The following is a 25,915-nucleotide window of genomic DNA, read 5'->3' as shown; positions in this document are numbered from 1 at the left end:
AGATGTTCTGGCAGGCCTGTCTGGAGCTGGCAGCAGCTTCACACTTCATGCTTTGATCCTCGTCGCAGCGAGAGTTTGTGACAGAGGGTTTTTTTGGGTATCAAAAGAAGAAAACACATAACTTATCAATTGAAGTTAGACAAAAATGAAATAAATAAAAACACATAAACATTTCATTGATTTCCCTGATATTTTGACGAGGAAGCCCACGGAGACGGCACACTCTCTGACTGTGCTGAGGCTGGAAAGGACCCTTGGCATCCCTGCATGAGTGAGATTCAGAGGCCAGTGTATTTCTGAACATGTCTTTAATCACTGCAATGCTCATTTGCCACTCCATGATTAAGCTCAACTAACAAATAACTGAAGGGTATGCCATTTTTATTACACCATCACATATTACTTGTTACAGCTGTTGTGATGGATCTTTGAAAATGTCAAAAATTAGAAAGAAAAAAATAATAAACTTCAGTGCTCTTTGTAAATTATACTTACAAAGTTCTTCAATAAGTTGTCTAAATGTAAAGATAAATTATTTTGCTTTAATTTTACGATTAGCAGCTTGTTTTCTTTAACATTCCAAGGTTTATACATTAGCATAAGTGTAAATAAAAACATGTACTTTAAAATAAAACTTATAATTTGTTGTTTTAATTTCTAGTAATTATTGAAATATCTCCACAATGGAGATATATATGTATATATACGCACACATGCTGATTAGCATCGTGTAACATCTAAGCTGCGGTCACAGAGATGCTCCTCGAGGAAAGTGTCTGTCCATCTCTCTATCTATCTATTTCTCTATCCATCTATCCATCTATCTATCTATCTATCTATCTATCTATCTATCTGTAAAGTACTACAACTAACTGTTTTATTGATGTTTTAGACTTTAACCTTTGGTTTTTGCCTCCAGTAACTTGAAGTCACTGAATCGGACGTGAGGGCTGTAGGGCGGTTCAATAAGATGACCCGTTCCAGGGTACGAGAGAACAGTTAGGAGACGAGCGTTCCCAGCCTTCTCCATCATCTTCTTCATCTGTGGAGGAGGCCATTAATTCAATGAAAGTGCTAAAGACAAACATTTTAATGTATTAAAACTGATCGACTCACATCCGCTGCAGATTCTGATGCTGGACAGTTTTGATCATCCTCACCAGCGATCAATAAAACAGGACATTTGATTTCGCCCATCTGGTGAAAACAAAACCCACCGCATGAACTGGAAGCACATGACGCTTTATACTAAAAAAAAACAATTTCCCAGCACATGCATCATTTTCATACCTTAACTTTCTTGGAAGGGTCAACTGGTAATGGCAACAACAGATCCCGCCAAATTATTCTCATCTTTTCATCATAGCGGATTTTTTCTACGTTCCTTGGCATTGGCAGAATGACATTTGTTATCAGTTAATCATTAACATACAGTTGGTATAATCCTTGTCTTGACTGTAATGGGAAAATTGTGTGTCTCACTGTTGCAGTGCTGCATAGACATCCGCCAAAGATCCTCCTATGTGACTCCCGCTCACACAAACCACACACTTGGGCTGAAAGTGTGTCAACAAAAAAACAGAAAGCAAATTAAACGCATTGCATCACTGAACTTGCATCAAATCTCCAATGTATTGATGTAAATGAGAACTTAAGACGTATTCACCTCCATAATTTTGGAGTATGCTGTCAAACCCAGAGTTACAGAGACCCCAAATGACATCCCCATCACAGCCACTTTGTCAGGACAAACTTTGGGGTGTTTTTTTAGCAATGTAAAGGCAGTCTGAAAATGATTTGACATGCTTTAAACACTTTCAATGTGTATATTACAGTATATGCCTTATTACCCTTCGTAATGCATGAATACAATTGTATGAAATGCGAAATAGATGAACAAATCAGATAATCTTATCCATTGATAAGTACAAAGTACTTCAAACAGTCATTTTTTAAACAATTGAATGCACCATTTGTGTATAAGCCTACACAAAAAGCACCATAAATATATATTTTCTTTGTTTTGTAGCGCACACACATACCTCAAAGTAGGTGTTGTCCATGTGCTGTAGTTTTCCTGCAGCATTCAGGATCCCGATGTATTCCAGGGCCAGTGAGACATAGCCGTGGGAAGCCAGGAGCGCTGAACGGTACTCAACCCGGCCCCCCTGCCCGCCCAAAAGGTCCAGCACGGCAGGAAAGGGTCCAGAACCTGCATCACAAACCCACATGCATAAAAAATGAAGTCCCTCTAGCCTCTATAAATGTAGACCGAATGTACAATGATTTACATTCATCTAAATGTACAAGGTTACAGGGTAGGTTTTAAAATAAGTGCATCTCTTGCGGCACAAGATAAATACATATTTCATGTGCTGTTTCTGAATGATTTGGATTGATTCCTTCATAGCACTGAGGTGTATTTAAACCTCACTTATATCCTGACCGCATGCTGTCGGTTCGTTAAAGACTTAAAGGTAGGGTAGGTCAGAATTGTCTAAAAAAACTTTTATTCAAATTAGTTTAAACTGTCTTTATATACCAATACATAATTAAAATGTAAGTACTTTGAAAAAGAGAGTATAAAAATTGAGTGACTATAGTGTATTTAATCTTCAAAAAACACAGCTCATTAATTCCATTCGGGACGAAACAAGTGATTGGCTTGCGCGACTGTCACTCTCCGTCGCCATGACTACCGCCGCTATTACTGGCTCTGCCCACGTGCGCGCAGTCGCGCACCCGTTTTTAGGTGGGAGTGAATGGAATAAATGAGCTGTGTTTATTGAAGATTAAATACACTATAGTCACTAAATTTTTTATACTCTCTATTTCAGAGTACTTGCATTTTAATTATGTATTGGTATATAAAGACAGTTTAAACAAATTTGAATAAAAGTTTTTTTAGACAGTTCTGACCTACCCTACCTTTAATACGCAAGATAAAAGAACTATTAAAAAATAACTAATAAATTATGATAATTATACACTACTGTTTAAAAGAATAAGTCTCTTCTGCTCACCAAGGTTGAATTTATTTGATTAAAAAATACAGTAAAAATAATAATATTGTGAAATATTATTACAATTTTAAATAATTTTCTATTTGAATATATTTTTAAATGTAATTTATTCTCGTAACGCACTGAATTTTAAGCATCATTACTCCAGTGTCACATGATCATTCTAATATGCTGATTTGCTGCTCAAGAAACATTTCTGATTATCATCTTATTTCTTCTTATTGTAATGTTGTAATAATCCTTGTTATTATATTGAAAACAGCTGTTTATTATTTTTGTGGAAACAGAGATTTAAAAAAAGTCAGGATTCTTCGATGAACAGAAAGTTATTTACTGTCACGTTTGATTAATTTAATGCTTCATTGCTAAATAAGTATTAATTTCTTTTCTTTTTTTTAAATGTACTGACAAAAACATTTGAATGGCAGTGTAAATAAATTTGATAAAATAAATAAATATATTAAATAATAAATTAACAATTTTGTGCATTGTAGCTTATTTTTGTTTTATATTATTATTTTATTATAATTAAAGAGAAATAAATAGGATTTCACAATATAATTAGCCTATAATATATAGCCCACTAATGAATGATAGACCAATATATGGGCAAAGACGACATCTAATCATTAATCCATACCCGGCGGAATGAAGAGAGTCCCCTTTATCCCGCGCTCCGCGACTTCAACCCTCTGGACATCAGGAGCCGAATACCAGCGTTCAGCAGTATGTGAGCGGTGTGTGATGCTTGAAGCCCTTAGCAAGGTGTCCGTCGTGCACAGAAAACACCACTTTAACTGGTGTCTGGACATTGTTCTTCTGAAATCTGTCAATTCAAATCAGGATACGCTAAATTAGCTTTTTTTATGGCACATTTACATAGATATTCACGTGACCTGGAATTTTGCGTGATCGATTTCTGAGCACAAATTTCGCAACAGGTTTAATTTCGTCGCACAAATTCACAGCGTTGATTCATTACCAGGAAGCTGCTTGGCTTGAAAGTGACTTATGTTTGAGGTATCTATTAGACAATACACTTCTTTCTTTCTTCTCTTCTCGCTAATGTGATCGGCTATAGTGTAGCGATTATGGATCAATGAACGATTTGTTCATTTTCAACGAATCTTTAATATGACTCATGAACAGCGAGTTCATGAGTCATATTAAACAGTCTCAGAAAGTGATTTGTTCATTTTGTGTTGACCGCACATGCGCAACCCATAGGTTCTGTACAAGAAATAGCCTACACTATGTAGGCTACTCATCCATGTAGTGTATAAATTGTTATTTTTTCATTCACTGTCGGAGTCATAATTAAATATTCATTATTAAAGCTGCGACAGTCGAGTGCATGAAGTGTCCAACATTCAACACTTTGATTTTTCCGTTAATTAACTTTTTCCCCGCAATTGATGGAAATTTCTGGCTTTCCGTGTTTTCACTGTTATATGGTAGGGGGCGCTATGACACCTTCTGAAAGAGTACTGAATCTCCTGATCAAAACAGGCGAAGAAGAAGCAGAAACAAGCTATATCATATGTAAGAAGATGCATGTAAAATGCAACATTAAACAGCATGAAAATTATCAAAAATGCTGGCAGTGGCTGGCAACTTTTTTCAAAAACGGTGGCGGGGAAAGAGTTAGGCGAATCATACGGATATGTATAGTGTAGGCTACTTATTCTATGTGGAATTTTAAGTGTGAACACTACTGGCACTATTTATACTAAAAACAAACATAGTGCATATACGCAAATCGGGACGCACCTCTAATCTTCGGGTCTGAGTCGTTCGGTCTTTTGTCACGTGACGGCAATATTGGATGATACAGAAATTAGTTAATAATTCCCAAACCTCCTTACAATGCACATAGTTATTTTTTATTATTATTATTATTTTACTCTTACAGTTACATGATGCGTTTCTGGTCTCAAATTTCTTACAATTTAAATACATGTGTGAATTTTTGTTATAACAATTCTAGTGATAAACGAACGACTCGGACCCTAAAGACTCTAACGACCTCTCAGGAGGGGAACTAATCATTTCTGTTTCCGGTAGACTGCATAGCTTCAGCCTATGGACATGTGACTTGACAAACCATCATGTGACGTGACAAACCATCATACTTGGATTGGAACTGGGTCTCTGGCGTGGGAGGTGTGCGTACTAACAAGGACACTAAAGACCCCAGTCACTAGCCTCTCGAGTCGGCGAGTAAGGTTTACCTGCAAAGCTCTTACTGTCCGTCACACACGGCTCACACAGAAGTCACTTTCAAACCAAACATCTTTCTGTCGGTCAACGTGGTGAACCTGTGGAAAAATCTGCGAGGGGAAAACATTTGAAATTCCAAAACACGTGGATTCCTATTTTAATGGATTTCTCCAGAGAAAATTCAATAAATGTCATCTTTATGATACAATTCTCATTTTGTTTTTCCTCAGAATTTTTTTTTTTTTTAACAGCATACAGTTTTTTGGAACGATATTTGGGGACTAAACAATGACAGAATTTTCATTTTATGGTGACCTGTCCCTTTAAATAATAAGTTCATGCAATAAAAAGATGGTGCGGTTGTTTATCTCTTTATCTTTATTTCCTTACCGGCGTCCTGGTTTACTTTCAGGAACAGGTCTCATACTCCACAGCAGAGCCATGGCTTCAACTCCCTCAAATGTCCCACCAAGACTTTTATCTCTGGAAACTGTGTAATAATAATTCAATGAATCCATTATGATTAAAAATGCGTCACAAGTGTACTTGTATGTGAGTTTAAAATGTAGTACTGTACCTTTAACGGTCCCCGAAGAGTCGCTGGTGTAGTGGCCGAACGCTTCCCAATCGCGATCGTCGGAGTGAATCAGCCCGTGAAGAGTGATTTTGGAAACGGCAGGCAAGTGCTGAACTTCCACCTCAATTTTTTCATCAACCAAGCAAGTTGAAGGATGAACAGAAAGTAGAGGACTCGACTCTGTCTTGGCCATTTTATACCTTTAAAATTGAAACTGGAATCGCTGAATATGTCTGAACACAAACTGTGACAGGCTTTTATAAGACGTTTATCCTGGTTATTGTCCTATAGGGTGCCAGTCCACACTGACAACTCATATAGTTTGATGATCTGAAGTTCTTCGATAAACATTAAGCCCATAAAAACGGTTATCGAGACTGATGATAAATGCCTTATAGGCTAGATAGTTTGACCAAAGTGACAGGATATCTATCATAAAAGACTAATTTTAGAACACTGAGCTACAATATAATCAGGTCTGTGTAGAAAAAAAAGGGAACTTAATTTATAAGTTTTGTCATGGAGAAATTGTTTATACTGCTATCTATACCACCTAAAACAAATAAATTAAACTCAAATAATTAACACATTTGTTAACTGAATATTGGCTACGTTCTGTATTTACTGTAGATGTAATATTTATATTAATTGTATTATTATGATGAATTTTGTGATTTATTGAGATTTTTCTTAGTGTAGCCTATATAGTGATACTTTATGTTGCAATTTGTGGTATAACTGGTGAGAAAAACACATACTAGGAATAAAATAACAGGTGTAATCATGAAAGATGGATTGATATTCTGTTCATTGAAAGTAAGCTTTACTACAATATTCATAATTTATACTTCAAAAATGTACACTATTGTATTGTATATACTTTGTTTTATTGATATTAATTGTATTGTTGATGTGTGTGCTATTTTCCACTGATCTTTGTCTATCACTCAGTAAACAGTTAAAATGTTATCAAATTTACCGTCACAAAGTCTGTCATTCTCGGAAGATTTTATGGAAGCCCAGAAAAAACATACTTTTGCAAATTTTAATTATGACATAAAAAGTCGAAATTATGATATACCAAGTCATAATTATGACAAATGTCAAAATTATGAAATAAAGTTGAAATTGACATACTTAATCAAAATTATGTCAACATAATGAGATACAAAAATCTAAATGATTACTTTGTCATACAATTTTTGTCATAATTTCCACTTAGTATGTCCTTAGATTTTTTTTATCGCATAATTTTGACTTTTCCTCTCATAAATGACTTAGTACATCATAATTTCATCTTCTTGTGTCATTATTATGATTTACAGAAGCATTTTTCTTATGTGGGAGAAATGGGCTTCCATAGATTACTTAAAAATGACAATTTCCTGCCAATTTTTTTTATTTTTTTATGAAACATGCATGGATGACTCATTCACAATAAGATCATTAAGATGCATTTAGAAAATAGAAACCGACTTTCATCCTTACAGAAAACTACAGTGAAACCAATTGTATGGTATTCATGGAACATTTTAATAAATGACAGAACAAAACATAACAAGGATTGTCTAAACAGGCAAATGGTAGCTTTTAGTTATCAACATTTGCCAGTATAATAGAGCAAACACAGTATATTAACAGTTAACACAACAGGAATGTACAAATGTGATAAATTGTAACGTAGGCCCTCAACTTTTTTTTCTTGGGACTTTTTTTTCCACTCAGAAAATAGATTCTGAAGTTTATATCTCGCAATATTGAGTTTTTTTCTCCGAATTGTGAGATATAAACCCACAATTGCAAAGAGAAAGTCAGAATTGTGACAAAAATTCACAACTGCGAAAAAACTGAATAATATATATTTTCTATTTTTATATTTTTTTTATATTCGAATTATATATTTTTTTCATGGTGGAAACCAGCTTCCACACTTACAGTAACTACTCTTAAAACAGCTGATAGCACCGCATTCAATGTCCATATTGACATATACAACTTAAATATAAGTTAAAAATAAATCACACTATCAAATAGGTAGTTTAAATATTGAATATGTAGAGGTAAATCTGCCGTGGAATGCAGGGAGCCGTGGTTGTAACATCATAATATTGTTTCTTCAGAGAACCGACTCATGGTGCACCTCCAGCGAATATGAGCTCCAGGGCCGCTTGGATGTCTCCGCCCGTGGCCTGCAGGGCTCTCAGGATGAGCTCCTCGTCACGGATGCCCATGTCCCGCAGCTGCTGGAGCTGCGACTGCCACTGACTCTACACACAGTATGAAAGAGAGTCACTCCAGAATCAGCAACGCTACTTTGAGTGTTCACACTAGAGTGCGGATCGGGCCGAATTTTTCATACTAATGACATTTGTACGTTTGTTTGTGTGGAAAGCCCGCTTTTATTAAGCAACTGTAGGAAGGCAATCGGAAATGTCAACAGGACAAGCGCATCAGCGCGCGGAGCAACAAGCGCTCTTAACACCTGGCGCGCGCACATTATGCACGTGTTTCGTTGTCACGGCTACATAAACAAATGTCCGCACACAGGAAGACGGATGTTATGGTAATATTTTACATGTATTTTAATCACAAAAACGAACGTTTGCATCAAGTGAAAGCATCATGCACATCGGCTACCTACATAATAAGCTGTTTTAAATTTAAAATGTTCAATGCCTTATCGCGCTGATGTGACCGAGCCCGACCCGAACCCGAACATCATTTCTAAATATCTGTCCGAACCCGGCCCGGCCCGTCGGGCTCGGGTCGGGTATCCATCCTCTAGTTCACACTTGTTTGTTTTTTATCCAGACCAAAACAGAAAATTATACATTCAGTCCTGGTTCGCTCAGCATTCACACCGTGATTTTTAAGACCGAACCTAAAGATACAAAACAAAAAATGTTTTGCTTTTATGATGTTTTTTTTTTTTTTTACTTGCCAAACACCCAAAACAAATGCTGCATGCAGCGATAAATGCTCTTGTTGTATGTGCGTACATATGATGGTATTTTGACCAGCTGTGAACTTGTGAAGAGCTTATAATGTGTAAAAGGAGTCAAAACATGGTTGCGGATGGCAGCGTTCACACTTATTCAAATGAACCGCACTAACAGAGCAATCGTACCGGAGATCATTTTAATCAAACCAAATCTGCCAAGTGTGAACACAATCTAAATCTTTCAAAAACATTCAATTATGCAAAACAAGCTGTGCTGGCAGTCTTTGGAAGCAGTTTTGGGGGTAACGCATTACAAGTTACATAATCAGATTACTTTTTTCAAGTAACTTGTAAAGTAATGCATTCATTTTAAATGTACAACAAAATATCGGAGTTACTTTTTCTAATAAGTAACGCAAGTTACTTTGTTTTCTCATGTATTGACTGACAGCTCTCCTGTCCCCATGTTGAGAGGAATCAATGATTTCAGTGCAGAGTTGTGTGTGAACATTGTGTTATAGAAGTTTTTAGACTAAATGTGAGCATTTACTCATCTCACTTGCACAAAAACAGATTCAGGATTCCTCAAATTTGATACAAAACAGACAAATGCAAATTTAGAATATTACACAAACCTGCAATAAATAAAAATGCTAAATAACACAAATACACTATTTATTTAATCTAACTTTATTAACCAATGTCTTTGCTGCTGACCTTTGATGATCAATTTCAACCATACGAATACGCAAAAATTTCTTAAGTTGAACCACATTTGTGTTTCATTTTGTTGTATTTATTTCTGAAGAGGCCGCGTTCGAATCCGCATACTTCCCTACTATATAGTAGGCAAAAAGCAGTAGGCGAACGAATAGTATGTCCGAATCCTCAGCAGTCATAAAACAGTAGGTGGGAATTATCGGGGTTTTGAACTCATCCTCGTGAGATTCGGAATTGCGTATACTAATGTTAATAAGCCTACCTACTAGCCTGGGTTTCCCCATACTGCCTTTGCGCAGCGCGGTTTTATTCACGCTGAAAGGCAGTCTGGATACCATGGACCAGATTTTCGCCTCATCTAGGGAACCAATCACAGAACGGGGAGGGAGCAGCAAGACGATGACGACATCTATGCGACACAACTAAGCAGTTTGTTTATATCCATATATACATTCGACCCTCATGTTTATCTTGCACAAACGGCAATAGTCGCTGAACGTCATTGTTTACACAAAAATATCTTACCCATCGTCTTCTTCCTTGTCTAATTTCTGTCGCCCTACATACGTCATCTGGTATAATGGAAACGATTGGCTATGAGCGTACGTACAGGTGCATTTGATAGACATTCTTAGCACCCAATAAACGGCGCCGGGCATTCGTAAACCACGCCTCAAATACGAGAAAATGCACATGTGGTTCCCGGACCCAAGTCTCAACGAGAATTGGGTCTGGCGTTAGCCAGGATATCTACCTACTATATAGTAGGAGAAAACAGTTTGTGAAAAGAGCAGCAGAACAGCTGAAAGGTTTGTTTGAGCGGCGCCCTCTACTGTACAGGTGTGAATTAGCATTTCCTTCAGCCTGAGGTTTATTCAGTTCACTTTTGGGGTGAAAGGGCCTTTACATTTGCCAAAAATTTAACTTTGGTCAAACAATCAGGCAGACCAGGTAATAAAAAATTAACGCAGCAGTAAAATAGCACATTACTTTCCATAAAACATATTTAAATAACGCAAGAATAACGCATTTTTTAAGTAACTTTCCCAGACACTGTTTGAACATCTCTATTTGAGACGTCTGAAGTGCTGTAATGATGGTGCTGGTTCTCGGGTGGTCACTCACGTGTAAGCTGGACATGCTGGACACCTGCAGGGCTTGCTGCAGTGCCTGGTTAAACAGGTCGTTTGTTATAGGAGTGCCTGCAGGAATAGGGGACACTCCTGAAGACGGACCCTGTCACAGACAAAGACATGTTCCTGCTTTTATCAGCGTGTGGAAATCTCAAACATTGGAAGATTTGTTTCCACCACGGAATAAAAAAATTAAAAAGGTAATTGCGACCTTTTTATCGCACAATTCTGCCTTTTTCCACTTGCAATTCGGACTTGCTATTATAAGTTCTATCCCACATTTCTGATGCAACTGTGAGTTATACAAATCTTTTTTGTAAGATATAAACTCGCAATTGCGAGAAAAAATTCGAAAAATCGAAATGATTTTGACTGACTTTTTTTTTTTTTTTAAATAAGTTTTTATTTTCAAACCACAAACACAACAATCTTGTATTAAAATTCCAACAATTATCCATTAGTTATTAAATATATATTTATTACATATAATGTAAATATTTAATTTCTATACCACTTTGTCTAAATACTAAAAACAATCATTTATAAAACTACAAGAGAATTTGTGCATCACAAAAATAAAACACAGTAAAAAAAAAAATATTTTTTACAGTGTTACAGTGTTATTAAATTAATGTTTTTAAGATTAACTTGAGATCATTTTAAGTGAGATTTAATAGTTAGAAATGAATACTTTTATTCAGCAAGGATGCATTAAATTGATCAAAAGTAAGAGTAAATAAATTACAAAAGATTTCTAGTACAAATAAAAGCTGTTATTATAATATGAAGCAGCATATTATTGTTTTCAACAATGATAATAATAGTAAATGTTTCTTGAGCAGCAAATCAGCATTTGATTTCTGAAGGGTCATGTGACACTGAAGACTGGAGTAATGATGCTGAAAATACAGCTTTGATCACAGGAATAAATTACATTTTAAAATACATTCAAATAGAAAACAGTTATTTTAAATTGTAATAATATTTACAATATTTCTGTTAATACTGTATTTTCGATCAAACAAAAGCAGCCATAAGAGACTTCTTTCAAAAACATAAAAAAATCTTACTAACCTCAAACTTTTTAATGTATACTTATATATGTATATCCCCTATGATGGTATGTACTAATGTACAGTCTATTGAAGTGCGCTGTACCTGGTTTCCAGTAGTTGGTGTAACTGCACTGCTCTCGGGGGTGCTGGCGAGGGCTAAAGCTGTGGCCAGCTCACTTTGAGTGATGGGTCTGGGGCCGACGGCTCCGTTGTAACCGAGAGTAGCTGGCCTCATGCCGGCAAAACCACTCGCAAGAGTGGACAGCCCACCACGATTCACCTACAGATGATAAAGCAGGCTTAGGATCCAATATCGCAAATGCACATACTCTTAATGAAGAACAGTAAATCAGAACAAACCGACTGGAAATCTTCCTCATCATCAGACATGCCTTCAAAGAGGAAACCTCCTGTAGAAAAAAAAAAAGGGTTCAAGTATTAAATCTACTTTGGATCGCCAAAATGACCTGTCACATTATGTTAATGGTGGGCAATTTTTCACTTAAATTGTGTTTAAATGGACACCCACCTGGCATGTCACTGTAAGAGCTAGACGACACATTTCTGGAGGAGCTGGCGCTCTGCTGGGGCGGCACGCTGCCAGCCACCGAGTGCAACACCAGGATGATGGCATTTACCAGTGCCGGGTGGGAATTGGCCAAACTGGTGGGACAGTTAAGATGGGGGTATCATTTTCTTTAACCCAAAGTGCAGCATATGATTCAAATGTCACATTTTGAGGCGGTTAAACCACATGTTCTACATGAAGCCAACACGATATGGCATTTACAACCCCTTTTACTTCTCAAATGTGACATAAGCCAAAAAGCCATAAGCCAATCAATATTTTGATGAAATATTATAAATCACTGCCAATCAAAACATTTTGACAAACTTGCCTTCTAATGCTTAAATGCTTGATTCAATTAATTCATAACATTATTCATGTATTATTATTACTTGTTGTATTAATATTGATTAGTTAATTAATAACATTATGGATATATTATTTTTGTTTTTATTATTACTATTATTGTTATTATTATTTACAATATAATAAAACAGTATTTATTTATTATTATTAATACTACTACTGTTGTTGCTGCTTATAATAACAATAATTATCATTATATTAACAGTAACACTGATTAGTTATTAACATCATTGATTTACTAGTATGTGTTGTTTTATAATTATTATTATATAAATTAAGTTGATCAATTATTATTTTATTATATATATATTAGGGCTGTCAAAAGATTAATCGTGATTAATCGCATCCAAAATAAGTTTGTGTTTACATAATATAAGTGTGTGTACTGTGTATAATTATTTATATAAAAACACACAATCATGTATAGATTAGGTTATATTATATAGATTATATTTATATATAAAACATTTATATATATAATATAAATTATATAAATGTATATACAGTATATAAATGCAAATATTTCTTATATATATATATATATATATACATGAATGTGTGTGTATTTATACATAATAATTATACACAGTACACACACATATATTATGCAAACACAAACTTTTATTTTGGATGCGATTAATCACGATTAATCTTTTGACAGCCCTACTATAAATGCATTAATGAGATTGTTGATTTATTATAGTATTATTATATAAATAACATTGTTGTATTAATATTGATTAGTTAATTAATAACTTATTAATTTTCTTTTTTAATATTAATTATTATATGTATTATTATAAATATAATTAATTATAAAATTATAATAAATTATAATTTATACAATTATAATTATTATTGTTGTTATTACAATTATTATTAACAATCATGAAAGTATTGATTTATTATCATCAATAGTACTAATAATAATAATTATTATTATTATATTAATATTGATTAGTTAATAATAACCACTGATTTCTTATTAATTGTGTTGTTGTTTTATTATTATCATTATTATTACATATAACATTATTGATTCACTTTTTTTTACTATTAATAATAATTGATTAGTATTTTTATGGATGAGTTGGGGCAGTTCGTAAAGAAAAAGCAGTTTTACTGCGATGAGGCTCACTCACGTGTCAAGCATGCTTGGGTCTGTGAATTGTATGAAGAGGTCTTTGTCTTGAAGAACCCCTGAAAATGTAGTCAATAAACAGAAGTACTGTAAGTCTTCAACACGCCTCGCATCACAAATCATTTCTGCTCCTGAACGCACCGAGAGCCACAGGATCGCCGCTCAGCCCAGGAGTTGCCACGATGATCTGGTCGAGGGATTCCTTGTTGTTCAGCATCTTAAACACCTGGCATGGGTGAAGAACTGCGTGAACCCAAGCATCCAGAACCACCAACACACACTCAAAGTCAGTACGCCATTCACTATACCGTCTACTCAACCTACCGAATCTCTGTACGCAGTGCTGGTGTGAAGAGCTGCTTGCAAGACTCGAAATTCCCTCGCAGCTGCAACCTTGTCCACCGGCTCTATAGAAGAACATACAGGAATAAATAATGGACAATTGCTTTTTGTCTTTTTTTTGGAGCTTGACAGTTTCTGTCTTTACAGATTTTCACTTGTATGGAAAATAACAGCCTGACGTCTCCTTTTGTGTTCAACAGAAGAACAAATGACTGCATGGACTCACCGGGATGGACCACAGGTTCTGGCCATGACCTTCTCAGGATGTGCACGGTGGATCCGGACTGAATCCCATAGGACTCCAGAGTCAAGTCATCCTTTAGCTTTCTGCCACAGTACACTAATTCTGTCATTGGAGATAATGGGGAAAACTGTTTGCAATCTTGTCAAGATTCATGGTTGGTAACTTTTTTTATGAATTCTAACGGTGCATGAACGTGAACAAAGCTCAGGACAGTTGACAGGCCAGCGCTTCAATGTCACGAAAGATTAAGCCTTGACAAGAAGACTCGAAATAGAGCTCATTTCGTTACTCGCACGCTGTGTGGAAAGTTGTGTTTGCGAACACATCCGAACCGCGTGAACAGAAAGTCACGTTTCTGACAGCGCGATGAGCTCTCTTTCACTCTTGCAGTTGAGCGGACAAATTCACACAAAATGATGACACAAAAAAGTATAGCACGTATACTAGTAAACACATTTGGTTATGTCTTAAGTGAATGTAAACAGATGAGAAAGTAAACACATGTGTAACAGTATCAGTATATTAGGTTGTGCATTCGCTCTTAAAGGACAAGTTCGGTATTTTACACTTAAAGCAGCACTCAGTAAGATCGGGATTTCTTTGTTGTATCCTCGCGTTTTGCTCGGAGGTTTCTCTCTAGAGCTCCCCCCGCAGCTTCGGAATAGATATTTGACAACAACTGTTAAAAACTCGCTGGCTATTCTCAGACACTAGAGGCTTAGTAGATCAACGACATCAAAGCAGATGGGAAACTCTTTGCAACGTCGTCTTCATTCGGGTTCCAACAGCGTGAGGGAGCGCAATAATGACAGCATTATAGCAGATTTCTTTTTGCAGTAAAGCAATTCTTTACCTCGCGAGACTTGGGATCACACGATACTTCCAGACGAAGAGGCAGGCGGGCCGCCGGCCCAAAGTTGCAAACGCTGTTTTTCCGCTCACGGGCACCAGGGGGGTGCGAAACCACCACCATTCAACCCAAAATAAGTAATATAACCATTCCAGTGACTCCGAAGTTGATCAGTTAAGGTAAAAAAGTTACTTAGTTCACCTTTAAAGCCCTAATTACAGATCGTATCTGATGAAATAGAACGGTTAAGATTAAAATTTGGACACATGCTGCTGTCCCGAAAATTTTAGGTTTATTTCGGTAAATTGGTACCTGGAAAAGATACTGGTGACTATTAGAGTAGTTACTCGTGATTAGGAAACAAATAGGGAACTACTGATCAGTTACCTGCAAAATTGGAATTGTTACAATATTTGGAATATTAACTATTCACTTTAGAATGGTTTGTCTCTGAACCACATAATTCCAAAGAATGCACTAGCATTATCAGACTCAGCATATTGCCATAACAATGGAATAGTTACTAGTAGGCTAATAATTATAGTAATCAGCAAATAAATATATAATCAATAGTTTTTAAAATTGATTCACTATGGATTAAAATAAATTAAAATAGAAAATGAATTAAAATAAGCACTAATAGGCTACTATAAAAGGGCTTGGGCTGACAGCTCAAAATGAAACCGTTATAGTAATACATTGTAATGGCTTTAATTTGACTTTGAAATCCACATCAAATTATAACATTATGGGCTCTATTCTTTTTAATTAGTTTATAAAAACTGTAATCATTTGAAATGTAACAGTACCGTGCCACTAATATTATGAATGAGTCTTATGAGTGTATTAGGCTATATGTTACCTATGAGCTCGGGGTCTGGTATGGCATCTGGGATCTGTGCTGACACCAATTGCTTGAGAGTGGAGACCCGATACCCGCCGGGAGGAACATCTCCAGGTTCAGTGTCTGGAAACTGCAGCACCGACTTGGGAAGAGATGGTTGATCCACCAGCTTTAAACACAGACGCCACTCTGATGACGCCATTGATCTAATGCACGTATTACACCAGCACGCAGAGGACGTGCTTTCTTTTTTGGCACAGAATCGATGAATATATATATCACTCTTATAAACGCAATCTGCCTTTTGCATTGAAATAAATAGTATCATCAGCGACTGTTTTCATCCGTGCAACATGACGTCATGCAGGAAAGATCGTGGTTCTGGGAATCGTAGTTTTCCTGGTGTGTTCACAGACTGTAGGACTGTCTTATGAACAGAGGGGGCAGTGTAGTTTTGAATCACAGGAAAAAAACAGCAAAGTGTGTCTCTCAGAGAACCCACGACCAGGGTTATTTTTGTATAAAAAAATAATAATAAAAAAAACATAATTTTTTTTTTTTACTTAAAATAAATAAACAATAACTGAAATAAAAAAATTATATATATAAAAAAACTCAAACTTATTTTATTTCAGCTAGTTGACAAGGCAACATTTATCATTTACATTTAGTTTAGTTTAACTTGATGTAGTAAAATAACTAAATATTTAGAAAATATAAAAAATAATTAAACTGAAATAAAAACACTATAGACATATAAGAAATTATAAAAATGACAAAAACACAACAAAATTACTAAAAAGTTAAGTAAAATCAAATGAAAAATGTACTTTTAAAATAGTAATAAACCAACAATAATAGTATCTCAATGATACCAAAATAGCACTGCCCACAACCAGACTTATTTTAACTAGAAATATAAAAATATATATATTTCAGTGAAATAATTTCTAAAGCCATTTAAAAACTAATAATATCAAATGCTTTATTTTTCCCCTGTTTGTTGTTGTTGTTGTTGTTTATTTTCTGATTAACTTATACGTCATATGATATGAAAGTTGAATGAACATGTTGACTTTAAAGTGCACAAGCTGTTTTAAAAAAAAAACACGTAGGCTAGCTGGTCTTTGCACAAACCAGCTTGCCAAAGATGGCATACAGGGTTCAAATGTAACGTTAGCGGTTAGCATTTTGTTTCACCTTAATGGCATTGCCCTGTTAACACATGTATCCCAGGTAAATACTGTATCTGATTTAAATTCTGTCATTTTCGCTCGTTATATTCACTCTTTAGCATGGGTGTAGTTACGGCATCTACCAATAGGGGCAAAATATACCATGCTAACTAGCTAACTACAGTAACTAACTACTCCTTGGTAAATTGAGATGATCAACCTGCTAATAATGATAAATGAGCAATTTGGATCACTTAGACATTATATATATAACCCCTCTCCACCCAAATGATCAAAGAGAGTATAGCAATTTGTTATCTATGGTTGTTTGCTTTATAGTCACTCATTCATTTCCACTATGACATGAAATGTTTAGTTCTTTTCATTGCAAGCTCGAATCCGTCAGTTCCCAGTGCTAGTCAGGGTTTTAGTGAGGAAGGACTGTATTTGTGCTGTCACGCAGTTATTCGCTATGACAGATGGTCTCTTGGCTGGATACGCTTCTCAGAGAGCGCCAGTCTTCGCTGAGCTCTTCCACTCAGTGTTGCACGCCTGACAGCGCCCGAGGGAATCAGGACACACGAGTTATGACAGGGATAGAGGAAGAGTCCAGACATTTCACACCCTGCAAAGAGACGCCCCGTTCAGCCAGACCCAGTGGAACATGGCTCAGCTATAAAGGGTACATTGGGCTTGTTTAAAGATCAAGACAAATCTGAAAGTCTGTGCAGTGTAGATTAGAGTAACAGTGTCCGCTTCCAAACTACCACCATGACCACTCAGACTTTGGTCATTTTGAAGTGGAAATTAGACGTCCCCTTTATAGACTTTTACATAGACTTGTAGATCTTTTAAATTTTTCTTAAAAACTCACGGGCTAATGGCTACATGTCCTCCGGTGTGGCTATACTCTATTTCAACTCTTTAAAATAAAAAAAAATTACATTGGACAAAAAGGAAGAACTCAGGGGGAACTTTCACATTCTTTTTGAAGCTTGAAAGCTTCAGTTGTCTTTCATTATAATTGCATACCTGTTGTGTTTTATAAGAAAAAAAGTCATATAGGTCAGGCAGCAATGGCTGATTTTCTTTTTTTGGGTTGCATTGAAGTATAGCCCTTTTCTCAGTCACAGTACTTACTGTAGAGAAATATGAGAGTATGTGTATCGTGCAGCGTGTTTGTGATTTGATGGTTGATAGAGTCTCTTCCAGTAAGGTCACTTTATATTCACATCACACAGTACAGCTTGATTAATGGAGAGGCTGAGGAATGGATTCTTTAATTTGATTAATTAGGCTCAGGACCTTGTCTGCAAAGGTCTGATGAGAATTGAATATAAGCATTTTGAGGGGGCTGGAAACCCGCATTAAGGGATTGTTATATATGGAATAAATGAACATTATGTGTCAATCAGGAAATTCAATGAATGAAGGAGAGGCTAATGGGTTTGATTACAAGCAACCCCATTAAAACTTTTGTCCCAGTTTAGTCCCATGTGCATGAAGAGATTAGTGACTGGGACACAACTAATGGAGTATCATTATCCTGATAAAGAGAGCTTAATATCATTTGGTGCCAGTGATGCCACAATTATCATCATTAACACTGGGGCGGGGGACCGACGCTCGTGCTGCCAGAGAGCAGGTGAAGAGGAGACGAGCTCTTTTGTGAAGGTGTTTGTTTTCTATTTCTCGATTCGCCAAGAGCGTCCGCATTGCCCGGAACTGAACAGGGGGCCAGGGGGCAAGAACAAGACTTCTTTGGAGGTGGTCCGGCCTGTTACAAGAGGATTGTTAAGTCTTAACTTACTGTCATGTTCCCAAGGGGACAGATTAGAGTGACGCACAAACGGATGTTGTTGTGTGGAGACAGATGGCTAGACTGGCATGTATGTAATGTAATGCGGTGAGCACTTGTGACTTAATAAACACAGTAAGCATATATATTGCTTTAATCGTCCATACTGTATAGTTGGGAATAACAGAACAGTATGAAACATGGTGGCAGCGGTCGTGAATTCAGCCGAAGTTAGTACCGCGCTGTGAAGAGTTAATAGTGCCGCGAATCTAACGTTAGCTCGCGAGCTCGAGCAAGAGACAGTGTTCACTACGCCGGAGCAGAAAAAGGGCGCCAGACGTCGCGATGGAGGGTCTCAAGCCGCCTCCAATACTTTGTTTGGATTCAGCCAACGTGGCGAAAACGTGGAAAAGTTGGAAGGAGGAGTTTACGCTTTATACGGAGCTCACGATGCCCGATGCAGAGGAGACAACTAAAGTTAAGTTGTTTAATTACCTCCTCGGAGAGAGAGGGAGAGAACTTTTAGCAACGCTGACGAGCGGTGATACATCTGCAAGGAGCACAGTGAGTTCAATGATGACGCAGTTTGATAATCATTGTAATCCACAACTGAATGAGACTGTTGAGCGTTACAAGTTTTTTATCAGAGACCAAGCACAAGACGAAAGTATTGACAGATATGTCACAGATCTGAGAGTATTGGCCAGTACATGCAATTTCGGTGACATTAAAGACTCGCTAATAAGAGACCGGATTGTGTGTGGTACACAGAGCCCTGCGATGAGAGAAAGACTGTTAAGGGAAGAAAACTTAACGCTGGATAAGTGCATACAAATATGCAGAGCTACTGAGCTGTCAAAAGAGAACAGTAAAACCATACAAGGCAAAACGGTGGAAGAAATACATGCAATGAGGAAGAATCCAAGAAGAGACAAAAATGACGAGATTAACTGTAAATTTTGTGGCAACACGCATGAGAAAAATAAACACAAATGTCCAGCCTATGGAAAGAAGTGTAAGAATTGTGGAAAAGAGAACCACTTTGCTGCAAAATGCAAGTCCAAGTTCGAGAAAAATAAAAAAGGCAGACCGGTACACACAATTTCGGAGTCAAGTGACTCATGTGAGGACATCATGACAATTACAGACATCAGAGAAAGCCAAGAGACAATAAATCAAGTGAAAGAAGCACACAGCAAAAGCCAGCATCTATTTGCAGGTATGTTGTTGGACAAAAAGCTAGTTAACTTTCAGATAGACTGTGGTGCTACTTGTAATGTTATCCCAATGCAACTGTTAAACCCAAATACACAACTGGAAGACACAGAGAAAGTACTTGTCATGTACAACAAAAGCAGATTACGCCCACTTGGAAAATGTAAAGTCAAACTCCGAAATCCAAGAAATGATAAATTATACAGACTTGAGTTTCAAGTGGTGGACCAGGATGACAGGATCCCGCTACTGGGAAGAAAGGCTAGTGAAGCCATGAAGTTAATTAAAGTGCAGTATGAGAACATACTGGCGATTGACAGTATAGTGAAAACACAATGTACAGACAAAACGACTGACAACGGTGTGCAGCTGACAAATATGGAGAAAATAAAGTCAGAGTTCGTAGATGTTTTCACAGGCGTTGGCTGCTTAGAAGGCGAGTACAGCATTGAAATAGACAAAAGTGTACCACCAGTAAAACTGCCTAAACGCAGAGTGCCTGTTGCAATGATGACCCCGCTTAAAGAGGAATTAAAGAATCTGGAAAGCCAAGAAATAATAGCACCTGTGGAGCGCAGCACTGACTGGATAAGCAGTATGGTGTCAGTGACAAAACCAAATGGAAAGACAAGGATCTGTATAGACCCCAAACCACTGAATAGAGCACTCAAAAGGAGCCATTTTCCGCTTCCAACCATTGATGACGTCCTACCAGGACTGGCAAAATCCAAGGTATTCACTGTTTGTGATGTGAAGCACGGATTTTGGCACGTCAAGCTGGATGAGGAGTCAAGTTACCTCACCACGTTTGCGACCCCATTCGGACGATATCGTTGGCTCAGGATGCCAATGGGGATAAGCCCAGCTCCGGAAGTCTTTCAAAGAAAACTCATGCAAGCACTAGAGGGCTTACCGGGTTTGTATATCATTGCAGATGACATACTGATCACAGGGGAAGGTGACACACTAGAGGAAGCAGACAAAGATCATGAAAAAAACTTGAGATGTTTTTTAATAAGGTGCAGAGAAAGAGACATTAAACTCAATGTAGACAAGTTTAAACTGAGGAGAGAGTCTGTACCCTACATTGGACACTTGCTGACAGCAGAAGGCCTCCGCATTGACCCGGAAAAAGTGCGGGCAGTGCGGGAGCTGCCGAGGCCTACAGATGTTAAGGGGGTACAGAGACTTGTAGGTATGCTGAACTACCTTTCAAAGTTTTGTGACCATCTTTCTGATGACTGTGAGGTTTTGAGACAACTTACACACAAGGACAACATGTGGGAATGGACTGAGGTGCACGAGACAGCTTTTAGAAGGTTGAAAGAAAAAATATCAAACGCACCACTGCTCAAGTACTATGACCAACATGAGGAGTTAACCCTCCAATGTGATGCGTCAGAGACAGGACTAGGAGCAGCCCTGACACAGAAAGGCAAACCTGTGGCATTTGCTAGTAGAGCGCTGACCCCTACAGAAAGAGGTTATGCACAGATAGAAAAAGAATGTCTGGCCATAGTGTTTGGAATGGAAAAGTTTCACCAATATACTTATGGTAGAAAAGTGACTGTTCAAAGTGACCATAAGCCACTGGAGAATATTGTGAGAAAACCTCTACTGAGTGCACCAAAGAGACTACAGAGAATGCTACTCAGACTGCAGAAGTATCACATTAATGTGATCTATGTGCCAGGCCGAGACATGCTACTAGCTGACACACTCAGCAGAGCTTATCTACCTGACAGCAAACAGGGAGACACAGAGGCAGATCTAGAGACTGTTAACATGGTTACATACGTACCTATCTCGGCAGAAAGACTGTCAGCCATTCGCGATGCAACCAGCGAGGACACAAAGTTGCAGGAAGTGATTAAGTTCATTCTTACAGGATGGCCACGGAACAAAAAAGACATGGAGCAAAACATTCAACACTATTTTGCTTTTCAGGATGAGCTGAGCTTTCAGAATGGCATAGTGTTCAGGGGTGAAAGAGCAGTTATTCCGGACACACTAAGAGCCGATCTGACCAGCCGCATACACTCAACACATCTGGGAGTGGAAGGTTGCCTCAGACGAGCACGTGAATGTGTTTACTGGCAAGGGATGAGTGAGCAAATAAAGACGTTTATTTCCAAATGTGACATCTGCAGGTCAGTGGACCCCAAGCAACCAAAAGAGACATTACATCCCCATGACATTGCCTACAGACCATGGGCTAAGGTAGGAACTGATTTGTTTTCTTTTCACAACAAGGACTACCTAGTAACTGTGGACTATTATTCAAATTTTTGGGAGGTGGATTATTTGCCGGACACCAAAAGTACAACAGTGATTCACAAACTGAAAGCACACTTTGCTCGTCAGGGGATTCCAGATGTGCTCATATCGGATAACGGACCACAGTACGCATCGCACGACTTTGAAAAGTTCAGCCAAAAGTGGGAATTTGTGCACAGAACATCATCACCCGGGTATCCACAGAGCAATGGAAAGGCTGAGTCAGCTGTCAAAACAGCAAAACGTCTTATGCAGAAGGCTGCAGCAGCTGGACAGGATCCATACTTAGCCCTGCTGGACCATCGCAACACACCGAGCCAAGGTCTCACCACCAGTCCAGCACAGAGACTTCTCAGCAGGAGGACCCGGACTCTTCTTCCTACTAAAGAAACACTGTTGGAGCCTAAAGTGTCAAACAACAAACAGGGACTGATTAACAACAGACAAAGACAGGAGAAATATTACAACCGTACAGCAAAAGACTTGGACTGTTTCACATCAGGGGACAGTGTTCGAGTCCAACCATTCGAGCCTTGTAAAACCTGGAAAGCAGCCAGAGTGATTAGACCAGTGAGTCCCAGATCTTATGAGGTTGAGCTAGAGTCTGGTAGTGTTCTGAGGAGAAATCGTCGCCACCTCAGGCGTAACTACTGCCCACCGTCAACATCTGCACAAACAGAGGTTTTGACAAACACACAAACTGTTGCTGCGGAACGGGGTCAGGGTAGTGATCAATACACTGTTACTACAAGGTCGGGGCGTCAGGTTAAAATGCCTACATATTTGAAGGATTATTCTAAGTGAGAGTATTATATGACATGTTGGGTCATTTTCTAGGTTTGATGGTGAGTTGCGGTTGCACTGTAAAAGAGAGGGAAAAAGGATAAACGAGTTATTGATTGCATAGTTAAGTTGCAAATAATACATTGTCAAGGAGTTTACAAAATATGCACTTGAAGTTAGTGTCCTAAGAGGACATATAGCCTAAGTTTACTTTTCAATAGGCAAGGTAATTACATGCATTTGTCTGAAGTGATTTTGTTTACAAGAAATTGTAATTTTTGTTTACAAAGAAATTGTAATTTTTGTTTACAAAGAAAAGGTTGGTTTTGTTTACAAAGAAAATGTTTAACTTGTTGAAAAAAAAAAAAAAAAAAAAAAAAAAAAAAAAGAGAAAGGATGTTACAAGAGGATTGTTAAGTCTTAACTTACTGTCATGTTCCCAAGGGGACAGATTAGAGTGACGCACAAACGGATGTTGTTGTGTGGAGACAGATGGCTAGACTGGCATGTATGTAATGTAATGCGGTGAGCACTTGTGACTTAATAAACACAGTAAGCATATATATTGCTTTAATCGTCCATACTGTATAGTTGGGAATAACAGAACAGTATGAAACACGGCCATGGTGGGACTCTGGCTTCCCTTCTTCACACCTGATGCATCAGGAATGCTTTGGTTGTGACTCAGGGTCCAACGTTAATTTTTTAGGTGGGGACCCTGGTGCTTACGGGAAAGGGTAGCGCTTGGCACTGCAGGGGTGCTGTCTGACCTCAGGCTCTGCTCTGCCAGACATTGACGCAGGCTTGACAGGCTGCTGAGTCGACAAGGACCTCTGGCGGCTTGATCGTCGGATCGCTTCGACAAGAAGTGGTGCTTAGGTTGCGATCACTCTGGGCTGCCATTGAACATTTGGCCAACCCGTCCACTGTGGAGCCAACCAGGCCCGTCTGGGCCGTTGTCTTAGTAGTGCACAGGGCGAGGTCGGTTGCACTGAGCAGCTCCTTGAAAGCAGCAGTGTCTGGGCCAGACTCATCTATAGCACGGAGAAGTTTGGCTTGAAACACTTGAAGGACTGCCATTGAGTGGAGAGCAGATCTTGCTTCACCAGCCATGGAGTAGGATCTGGCTGCTAAGGCCTTGTACGACTTAGAGGGGTGAACAGCCTTGGCTTTCTATCCCAGGGTCTTGGGCGGGCAGAGATTCACTGCGATGGCCTCCTCCAGGGAGGAATCTTCCCGTAGCCTTCTTGCTTGGTGCCGTCAACAGTGGCGAGTACGGGCGAAGCATAAGAATGGACGGGGGCCGAGTGGTGGGTGTGCCATGCCTTGGTCAGTTTATCATGAACTTCGGGAAAGAAAAGAACAGTTCTCTGTGGGGCCCGCAGGGGGCTGACAAGAAGGATGTGGGCGACAAGGAAAAGGAGGCTATAGGCAGGCTCTTCCGGGGCCGACCACTCCAAGCCGAGCTCTTCATCAGCCTTGGTTAGGTTACAAATAAATTAGGCGTCCAGACCAGGCCTGACATCACCTTGATCCTTAGGCACTCCTCTGCATCAGAAGCTGGCAATGACATAATGTCATTAGAAAATTACTCCTTGAAATCCCGAGAAATAGACCAAACCACTTGCACCAGACGAGGTTGCTGGTCTCCTTGGGAGAAGAGCACCTGGGAAAACCTTGCTGTGGGGAGAGTGATGCACACGGGATCTAGACCTGTATGATCTCACTTACTACCGTCAGCTTGGCCCTACGGCTCAGCCGTAACTCCTCAAGCTCCTGAAAGGAAGCGAGATGAGGAGCACGAGGGACAAGGTCGCTTTCTTAAAAGAAAGCTGCCCGCAAGCATAGCGAGAGCAGTCCGTCTCGAGGACGCAGCTTCAGCGTAAGCACGGCCCAGGCAGGCAACACACTCAGGGGAGCCCGGCATTTTGCAATAAACGCCTCCGATATAAGCTCTTTTAGACGTGAAATTTGCTCAGTTACATTTGCCGGATAGTCGCAGGGGAAAAGCGCATTCAGCTATCAGCGCCATCACTACGCTGCTGGGGCTTTTCCACAGCGAGCAGAAGGCTTCTTATCTTTGTCTTCTCTTCGTCTTCTTTGGAGTCAAGTAAGGAGATGATCTTCGTGCTTGAAGAAGAATCGTGCTGCGCTGATCAAAAGCACGATGGGAAACGACTTGCTGACGACACTTAATGCTCATTAGTTTAAACAACCGTGATTTATTGTTTTATTTTTAAATGTTTTATTTTAAAACTCTGATATCATGTTTTTATGCGTATAGTTATGTGTGACTATTCCCAAACTCTCTGAGAGTGCGATCGCTCTATGGGTTATGTGATTGTTGTCATATTTCTAAAAAAATAAATATATAAAAACATGTCTGTATTATAGTAAAAATGATTGATAAACACATATTTCGAATGGAATTAAATAGTACGAATAAGTACTTTGGGTGTCTTGTTTATCATATTTATTTAATATAAAAGCAACATAAGTTAAATTACATCCAGTTTATTAGCAACACAGCGCATGAGTGTAAATCCTGCGATATCCGCCTTTGACCTCTTGGATGTCTAATCCAAAACTGTCTGTATTGCCATACAGAGGAGAGTCTGCTGGCAAAAAGAGAACGCGACAGAG

At 38.3% G+C, this 25,915-nt stretch overlaps 2 protein-coding genes across 2 annotated transcripts; both read right to left on the bottom strand.

The window, feature by feature from the left end:
* Positions 1 to 895: 895 nt before the first annotated feature.
* Positions 896 to 6,033, bottom strand: acot19 (acyl-CoA thioesterase 19; the record flags this gene model as incomplete). Its single annotated transcript, XM_079604399.1, is given in 10 exon segments — positions 896 to 1,042; positions 1,117 to 1,197; positions 1,291 to 1,384; positions 1,483 to 1,556; positions 1,667 to 1,786; positions 2,043 to 2,212; positions 3,664 to 3,752; positions 3,754 to 3,849; positions 5,634 to 5,733; positions 5,821 to 6,033. Coding segments are annotated over 10 exon segments (1,164 nt in total). The 5' UTR covers positions 6,014 to 6,033.
* Positions 6,034 to 7,228: 1,195 nt separating this feature from the next.
* Positions 7,229 to 16,430, bottom strand: ubl7a (ubiquitin-like 7a (bone marrow stromal cell-derived)). The gene is made up of 10 exons (XM_079602908.1): positions 16,043 to 16,430; positions 14,313 to 14,432; positions 14,069 to 14,151; positions 13,886 to 13,970; positions 13,746 to 13,803; positions 12,199 to 12,332; positions 12,030 to 12,079; positions 11,773 to 11,949; positions 10,607 to 10,717; positions 7,229 to 8,087 (listed from the first exon to the last, which is right to left on the bottom strand). Exons 1-10 carry the CDS (start codon positions 16,350 to 16,352, stop codon positions 7,950 to 7,952), a joined length of 1,266 nt encoding a protein of 421 aa, XP_079459034.1. The 5' UTR covers positions 16,353 to 16,430; the 3' UTR covers positions 7,229 to 7,949.
* Between the last annotated feature and the right edge of the window lie 9,485 nt (positions 16,431 to 25,915).

The sequence above is a fragment of the Phoxinus phoxinus genome, assembly GCF_949152265.1.
Source record: "Phoxinus phoxinus genome assembly, chromosome: 25".
In the NCBI taxonomy this organism is placed as follows: domain Eukaryota; kingdom Metazoa; phylum Chordata; class Actinopteri; order Cypriniformes; family Leuciscidae; genus Phoxinus; species Phoxinus phoxinus.
Note: the sequence above shows the minus strand (reverse complement) of the source record. Positions and strands in the feature narration are given on the sequence as shown.